Raw genomic sequence first — 8,688 nt, forward strand, 5'->3', positions numbered from 1 at the left:
ACATCGCAAACTACCTATTTAAACTATTAACCCTTAATCCGCTATTAACCCCTAAACCACCATAGCCCACAACGCAATAAACCTAACCCCTAACATAACCCCCCCCAACTTAACACCCCCTAAATGAACCAAAATTACCTAATTTACAAAATACTAAAGTTACTCTTAAATTACAAAAAACTAACACTACTTTAAAAATAAACTAAGTATAAATTAAAGGGGCAGTCTAATCAAAATTATGGAGTAGACTGTCCCTTTAAGCTAGAATTACAGAAAATAATAAAGAAAATTACAAAATTTAAAAAAAATTAAACCTAATCCCTATGAAAATATGAAAATAAAAAAGCCCCCCCCCTAATCTAATAAACTACCAGTAGCCCTTAAAAGGGCATTGCCTCAAGATAATCGTCTCTTTTGCCAAACAAATACACAAAGCCCCCCCCCCCCTAACAGTAAAACTACCCCCCAAAAAAAACTCTATTGCTGCCCACCTTATCTAAATAAAATAAACCCCCCCCCCCCCCCCCAAAAAAAAACCTAAGTCTAACCCCCAAGTGGTCCTCACCTGTCCTGAAGACCGGCGGAGAAGGTCCTGTTCCAGGCAGTGAAGTCTTCTTCCAAGCGGCGACCTCTTCTTTCTTCCAGGAACCAGCCGGCGCAGGACGGTGCTGAAGACCGGCGACTCTGGAACTGAAGACCGGCGACTGCGGAGCCATGGAGTGTGGAGTATCCTCTTCATACGATCTCCGCCATACACTGAATAGGAATTCAAGGTACTCGATTAAAAATTGCGTCCCTTGAATTCCTATTGGCTGATTTGAGCCTTCAAATTCAAATCAGCCAATCGGATGAGAGCTACTAAAATTCTATTGGCTGTTCAAATCAGCCAATAGAATTTCAGTAGCTTTTATCCTATTGGCTGATTTGAACAGCCAATAGGATTTCAGTAGCTCTCATCCGATTGGCTGATTTGAATTTGAAGGCTCAAATCAGCCAATAGGAATTCAAGGGACGCCATTTTTAATCGCGTACCTTGCATTCCTATTCAGTGTACGGCAGAGATCGTATGAAGAGGATCCTCCATGGCTCCGCGGTCATCGGTCTTCAACTCCGCCCTCCGCTTCGCGCCGGCTGGTTCCTGGAAGAAGAAAGAAGAGGTCGCCGCTTGGAAGAAGACTTCACCGCCTGGAACAGGACCTTCTCTGCAGGGTCTTCAGGACAGGTGAGGAGCACTTGAGGGTTAGACTTTTTAAGGGGTTTTAGGGGGGTTTATTTTATTTAGATAGGGTGGGCAGCAATAGAGCTGAATGCCCTTTTTTTAGTGTTAGTTTTTTTTGGGGGGGGGGGTTGGTGGGTGGGGGGGTTTTATTGTTGGGGGGGGGCTTTGTGTATTTGTTTGGCAAAAGAGCTGATTATCTTGGGGCAATGCCCTGCAAAAAGCCCTTTTAAGGGCTACTGGTAGGTTATTAGATTAGGGGGTGTTTTTATTTTGGGGGGGCTTTTTTTATTTTCATAGGGATTAGGTGTAATTTTTTTAAAATTTTGTAATTTTCTTTATTTTCTGTAATCTTATATTTTATTATTTTCTGTAATTCTAGCTTAAAGGGACAGTCTACTCCATAATTTTGATTAGACTGCCCCTTTAATTTATACCTAGTTTATTTTTAAAGTTAGTTTTTTGTAATTTAAGAGTAACTTTAGTATTTTGTAAATTAGGTAATTTTGGTTCATTTAGGGGGTGTTAGGTTAGGGGTTAGGTTAATTGCGTTGTGGGCTATGGCGGTTTAGGGGTTAATACTTTAATAGGTGTATTGCGTTGTGGGCTATGGCGGTTTAGGGGTTAATACTTTAATAGGTGTATTGTGTTGTGGGTTAATGGCGGATTAAGGGTTAATAGTTTTAATAAGTAGTTTGCGATGTTGGTGGATTTAGAGGTTGATAATTTAGTGATTACTTGCGGTGTGGGTTTGATGGCGGATATAGGGGTTAATAGTTTAAATAGGCATATTGTGGGGGGTTGTTGGTCTAGGGATTAATACATTTATTATTAGTAGTGAGAGGGGAGGATTGCGGATATAGGGGGTTTTTTTTAGGCTTATTTTTTTAGGCTTATTTTTGGGAGGCGTGTTAGACTTTTACGGGAGATTTGTTATTTTCTTTACTTTTTATTAGGCGCCGGCAGTTTCTAAAGTGCCGTAAGTCACTGGCGACTCCAGAAATTTGTATTTACGCTTATTTCTGGACATCGTTAGTTTATCCGACTTACGGCACTTAGGAAATGCCGGCGCCGTATATGCAATACCTCGATGTGCAAGGTAAAATTACGGGCGGCGCGGGTTTCTGCGCTTACGCTGAAACCTGCGCTGTATATTGGATCGGGCCCCAGGTGCTATTTTGTTTTTTAAAAGATTTACACTTGGTGTTTAGTTTACCTTTAAATTAAATGAATAGGGGCTAAATTATTAATGATAGTGTACTGCAAATTTGTTTTATTATTTATAATTAAAAATTTTATATTCTAAATCTCAAGATGTTTACTGCCCTTATTTTTTTTTTCCTTAAATTTTTTTGTGCAAAAAACAGGGTTTACTGCCCCTTTAATATGAAACTTGGATATGCAATCTTTAAATATGTTGTTATATGCAAAATAATTACAAAACTAAGGATCTAGAAGTAAAATTGTAGGAGTTCTGGCTCCAGGTCTGCCAAAAATGAATTGCTGCCAATGGTGTGGAGAAAACCATCTTATCCTTGTAGGATAGGAGCACGTAGAGCAGGGTATTTTCCTATTTTAAAATACTAAGCAAAAAAGTGTGTGTTTGTTGTTTTTTTTTTGAAGAAACAATTCTCATTCGGGTTTGAAAAGTTATAGAACTGCATATTGTAGCTAAACATGTAGAATGTATGGCAGTAAGTATCTCATTTTCATTGATGAAAACACACACATTTAAAACTTACTTTAGTAACTCCTGCAGCCCCGACACTAAGACTTTTTTTTAACCTGACGTTTTATCTTTTGTCTAATACAAATCGTGGCATTTTTGGCATGTTTCGATGTAAAAAACAAAACAAGATCTTTTCCACCTGACGTTTGTAACACATGCGCAAAAGATCCTGTTTTTTTGTTGTTGTTTTTTTTACATTGAAACATGCCAAAATGCCACGATTTTGATTGGACAACGGCAAAAACGTCAGGGGAAAAAAAAGTCTTAGTGTCAGGGCTGCCGGAGTAGGCAGTAGCAAAGTAGCGGTTATATATACTGTAAGTTTTAAATTTTGTGTGTTTTCATCAGTTAAACTAATATTTTTAAATTTTACATGGAATGGCAAAAAATAAAGGTTTTGAATTTAGCATCATTTTAATAAAACGTTTAAAAATTGTTTAGCATTTGTTTTAAAATCCTTAGTTAAAACAGCCCACAATGATAGGAAAGTGTACATTGCACATGCCCTTTATTGATGATATTAAGTCAATGTTTTTAGTGTTCTTCTCTCTCAACTCCATACTATGGCCTACTTTCTATTGAGGTGGTAAAGTTTGGAAACTGGTGGTAAATACATTTATCTTTATTAAAGTCTATGGAGAATTTTTATGCTACTACGAGTTTCAAAACTTTACCGCCTCAACGGAAACTAGGCCTCAGCTAAACATGACGTAACACTTCCTGTGTTTGCTTTGTTTCAGGAGTACACCATGCTCTGTATGTTGTGTGGAAGAGCAGAGGATTCAATCAGTGTTCTTCCAGATGACCCAAGACAGATGGCTCCCCTGTTCTAAAGAAGCTGTATTTTACAAATTATTTTTACCTCACGCATAAAGCTAGACCACATCTCACACCTGTTTGATATTGTTTTGCAGATTATATGTCTTGAGGATTTATAATGTACCGCTGGTCATATCAATGTCAAAAAACTTTTTATTGATTAATCATATTTTTTTATTTTTAAAGCAATAATTTTTGAGATGTTAGTCTTTTTGCATTTTTGCTGTGTTAAAGTTAAAATTGAAGAAAGGTCACAATGGAGTACTTATTGCACAATGCTGTATGTTGTTCTTTAATATATATTGATGCTATTAAAGTAATGTTTTAAGAAAAATTTAAGATTCTGACAACAATTTTTGAAGTGACCAGTCGTTTTTTTTTTGTTTTTCACTAAAATATCTCCTTAACCATTATCCATAATATAAAATGCTTCTCAGTGAACACCAACTGAATTAACTCAGTATATATTTTTTTTTTGTAAAATTGAATAGGTGTTTCCAAACTTTATACTACTATCACCAAAAAATGGATTAATATTTCCTTATAAATCAGTATACTGATAGACTAAAGCTGGCCACCTTTCTCACCCCGGTGCTAAATCTTTTGTACTGTAAATTTTTTTCTCCCCTTGTAATGTCTTCTGAATTGTCAATGTTACATAATGAAATGAATGAAATTGTTTATAAATAGCTCCTTTAGCTTTATTTTGTTGTTTGAATTAGCTGTGTTTACCTGTTGATACTGCCATATTTACTCAAAGTTTCAGTACAGCAGTATTGGCTATTGGCTAAAAAGCTATGTAAACAAAAAGAAGCAGCATAAATTATACTCCCAGTGTACATTATGTACTAAAATGTTACTTTCCATCTTAATATGGGAAGAGTCCACAGCTGCATTCCTTACTTGTGGGAAATACTGAACCTGGCCACCAGGAGGAGTCAAAGACACCCCAGCCAAAGGCTTAAATACCTCCCCCACTTCCTCATAACCCCAGTCATTCTTTGCCTTTCGTCACAGGGCAAATTGTCCCCGGTCCTGGACTCTCAATGGAGTTGTGAGGTTCCGTCCCTAAATGGGATGTTTTTATCTTCACCCTTGCTAAACGTACTACTATCCCGCTTGAGGATAGTTCTTCGTTTGAAGAGCCCATGGATAAAAGATGGAAACTCTGTTAAGAAAGATGTTTCAACATACGGGATATTGGTTTCAACCAGCGGCGGTTGTTGCTGCAGTTACTGGAGAAACTACCTTCTGGTGTGACTCCTTATAGGATTTGATCGGGGTGGAGGATCCCCTCGACGTTACTCAGAAAAGATTTACGGCCTTGAGGGTTGTTAATTCTTTTATCTGTACTGCTATTAGGCAGTTTATTCGCTTGAATGCTTTGGCTTTAGCTTTTTCTGTTCAGGCCCGTCGGGCTCTGGCTGAAGTCATGGTCTGCGGATATGACTTCTAAGTCTAGACTTCTTCCCTCCCTTTAAAGGAATGATTTTGTCTGGTCCAGGCCTGGACTCAATTATCTCCACGGTCACAGGGGGCAAGGGTGCCTTCCTACCGCAAGAGTATATGAACTAATCTAAGGGACAATTTTCGTTCTGATAAAGCCCATGTCAGCAGTCCTTCGCTAAGCCAGAGCAAACCAAGAGCTCTTGGAAGCCGGCTGAGTTCGGGAATAAATCCAAACAGAGCAAGAAGCCCGCCGAGTCTACGTCGGCATGAATGGGTGGTCCCCGGTCCTCTTCTGGATCGTGTAGGGGGCAGTATGTTGCTCTTTTCAGTCACTTGGTTCAGGGACATGCAGGATCCATGGGTCCTGGAGGTCATAGCTCAGGGTTACAAGATAGGTTTTAAGTCTCAGCCACCCAAGGGCAGATTCCTTCTGTCTTCCTGACTAGAAAGGAGGGAAACCTTTCTGGGGTGTGTACGGGATCTGTCCTCTAGGGGTTATTGTCCCGGTGCCTATCGCAGTGAGAGGTTTGGGACACTATTCTAACCTTTTCGTGGTCCCTAAGGAGGGAACTTTCCGTCAGATTCTGGACCTAAAGTCCTTAAGCAGGTTTTTAAATGCCCCCTCGTTTAAGATGGAGACCATAAGGTCCATTCTTCCCCTCGTTTGAGAGGGGTAGTTCATGACCACGATAGATTCCTGGACCAGCACTTTCAGTTTATTGCTCTTCCGTTTGGTCTAGCTAAAGAAATTCTTCGGAGAGTGGCCCATTCAGAATATCTCCCTTGTCTTATTCGATCCCATGGATGACAAATAATCTAGAGAGAGTTCTCGTATCAAGTACCAGGGTAGAATTCTTGGGTACTATAATAGTCTCCATAGACATGAGAATATACAGACCAGAGACGTTACAAGCTAGCTTCAAAATGTCTTGCCCTCCAGATCTCCTTAAAGCCATCTGTGGCTCGGTGTATAGAGGTGATTGGTCTCATGCTGTCCAGCTTGGACATAATTTCCTTTGCCAGGTTTCACCTCAGACTGTTGCAACTGTGCATGCTGAACTAGTAGAACAGTGATCATTCGGATCTGTCTCAACAGATTTCTCTGGACAACCAATCAGGATAATCGCTCTCTTGGTGGTTTTGTCCGGATCACTTGTCCTGAGGGACGTCCGTCTCAAGACCACCCTGAGTGATTGTGATATGGTTGCGAATCTGTCAGGATGGGGAGCTGTTTGGGGTGCCAAGAAGGCACAGGGCATCTGGTCTCAGGAGGTAAAGCTCCTGATCTCATTTTGGATCTTCAGGCAATATACAATGCTCTGAAGGCTTGGCCTCTGCTGGGTTCGTCCCAGTTAATCAGATTCCAATCAAACAACATCCTCGTGACTTACATCAACCATCAGGGTGAACGAGAAGCTCCCTAGCTATGAGGGAAGTATCTCGGATTCTGGTGTTTGGGAAGACACACATTTGTTCGCTGTCAGCGATCCACATTCCGGGTGTGGACAACTGGGAAGCGGATTTCCTCAGCAGACAATCCTTTCATCCGGGAGAATGATCTCTCCATCCCGAGTGTTTGCAAAGATTTGAAAGAGGAAGATCTTAAAACGTCTCAATACCAAGCTACCCAGATAGGGGTCGAGGTACCGGGATCCTCAAGCGGAGCTAACAGATGCATTAGCGGTGCCTTGGAGGTTCAATCTAATTTATCCTTTCCGACCGTTACCACTACTTCCTAGTGTAGTGGCTCGAGCCCAGCAGGTGTCAGTGATACTGACTGCTCCGTCTTGGCCGCGAAGGATATGGTTTGCGGATCTAGTGGGGATGTCATCATCTCCTCTGTGGAAGTTACCTTGTCGATGGGATCTGCTGACCAAGGTCTCTTTGTTCATCAATGTCTAGATTCTGAGGCTGACTGCGTGGAGATTGAACGCTTAGTCCTAGCCAAGAGAGGGTTTTCTGAGAGAGTTATTTTTACTCTCATTCAAGCTTGTAAGCTGGTTGCTCGTCTCATCTATCATAAGGTGTGGAGGACCTACTTATTCTGTTCTCCGGGATGAACTGGAGAAGGGCTTTTCTGCAAGTCCCCTGAAGGGACAATTTTCGGCCCTGTCTGTGTTACTGCACAAGAGGTTTGCCGAGCTTCCAGATGTGCAGCCATTTGTTAAGGCTCTGCTGGGATCACACCTGTGTTTAGATCTAAGGCTCCTCCTTGGAGTTTAAATCTTGTCCTTAAGGTTTTGCAACGGGCTCTGTTGGAACCTATGCATGAAGTAGACATTAAATTGTTGTCTTGGAAGGTTTTTGTTCTACTAGCTATTGCTACTGCACGCAGAATCTATGAGATTGCTGCCTTGCAATTCGACCCTCCTTATCTGGTGTTTCATGCTGATAAGGCTGTTCTACGAACCAAGTTAGGTTTTCTTCCTAAGATTGTGTCAATTCGCAACATCAATCAAGAGATTGTGGTTCCTTTCTTATGTCCTAATCCTCCTTCGTCGATGGAACTTTTACAACATATTTCTGGATGTGGCTTGTGCCTTGAAGTTCTATATTCGGGCCACAAAGGAATTTAGACAAACCTCTTTCTCTGTTTGTTCTCTTTTCCGGGAAGCGTAGGGGTCAGAGGGCCTCTTCGACTTCCTTATCTTTTTGTCTGAGGAGTGTCATCTGTTTAGCATAGAAACGGCGGGACATAAAGGGACAGTTCACCCAAAAAATGTCTCCCCTTTAAATTGTTCCCAATGATTCATTTTACCTGCTGGAGTGTTTTAAATTGTTTACAAGTAGCTCCTTTACCCCTATTTTGGCATTTGAAATAGCTAATTTATAAATTTTTATTTTTACTGAGGGAGAAAAATAAACACATATTTTGCTCACATTACATTACATAAAGTTCGCATATAACAGGTTCAGTAGCTAGTTACAGATTGCAGGGTACAATGCTAGAGGAGCAAACCTAAAGCTTCCCTCATTTTTGTCCCAGTCTTCAAACAAAACAGTAGAGGCCACTTTTGGGCCTTAATGAAGCCAACTAAGCTGGGGGGTTTTAAGTAAAGATAGGTCACTTATGGACCTAAACTACTCTCTCATCCTCCTATGCCACAAGGACCACGTGGGTCCAAGAATAAAGTAAAAAGACAAAAGGGTAAAGGGAGGACATAAAGCTATATAAATTCAACATACACTGTGGTGGGGCTCAGAGAGCAAACTAGAGTTCTCCGAGCAGGGCAGAGACTACTTAACTCTGCCAAATAAACAGAGGATAGTAAAGGGTACAGAAGCAGAGGATATTATATAAAGGGGTAACTGTGCCTCAATGTTCCCATATGAGACAAGGTTTAATACAGATACTATTGCTAGGTGTTTATAATCCCGGGAGATCTATTAGACTGCTATAGTCGCTCCAGGGCTTTTAAGGAGAAGAATAGCATTGCAATAGGGGTTTACCCAGGACCTACACCTCTATCTTCAG

General features: G+C 40.7%; 1 protein-coding gene across 1 annotated transcript in view; it reads left to right on the forward strand.

Annotated features, from left to right (window-relative positions):
* LOC128645001 (protein Churchill) overlaps positions 1–4,098 on the forward strand; it is a 39,677-nt gene extending 35,579 nt beyond the window's left edge. The window contains exon 4 of the mRNA XM_053697712.1: positions 3,686–4,098. Coding sequence (XP_053553687.1) covers positions 3,686–3,778 — 93 coding nt within the window. The 3' untranslated portion in view covers positions 3,779–4,098. The remainder of the gene's footprint in view (positions 1–3,685) is intronic.
* Positions 4,099–8,688: the final 4,590 nt, after the last annotated feature.

The sequence above is a fragment of the Bombina bombina genome, chromosome 1 (assembly GCF_027579735.1).
Source record: "Bombina bombina isolate aBomBom1 chromosome 1, aBomBom1.pri, whole genome shotgun sequence".
Taxonomy (NCBI): domain Eukaryota; kingdom Metazoa; phylum Chordata; class Amphibia; order Anura; family Bombinatoridae; genus Bombina; species Bombina bombina.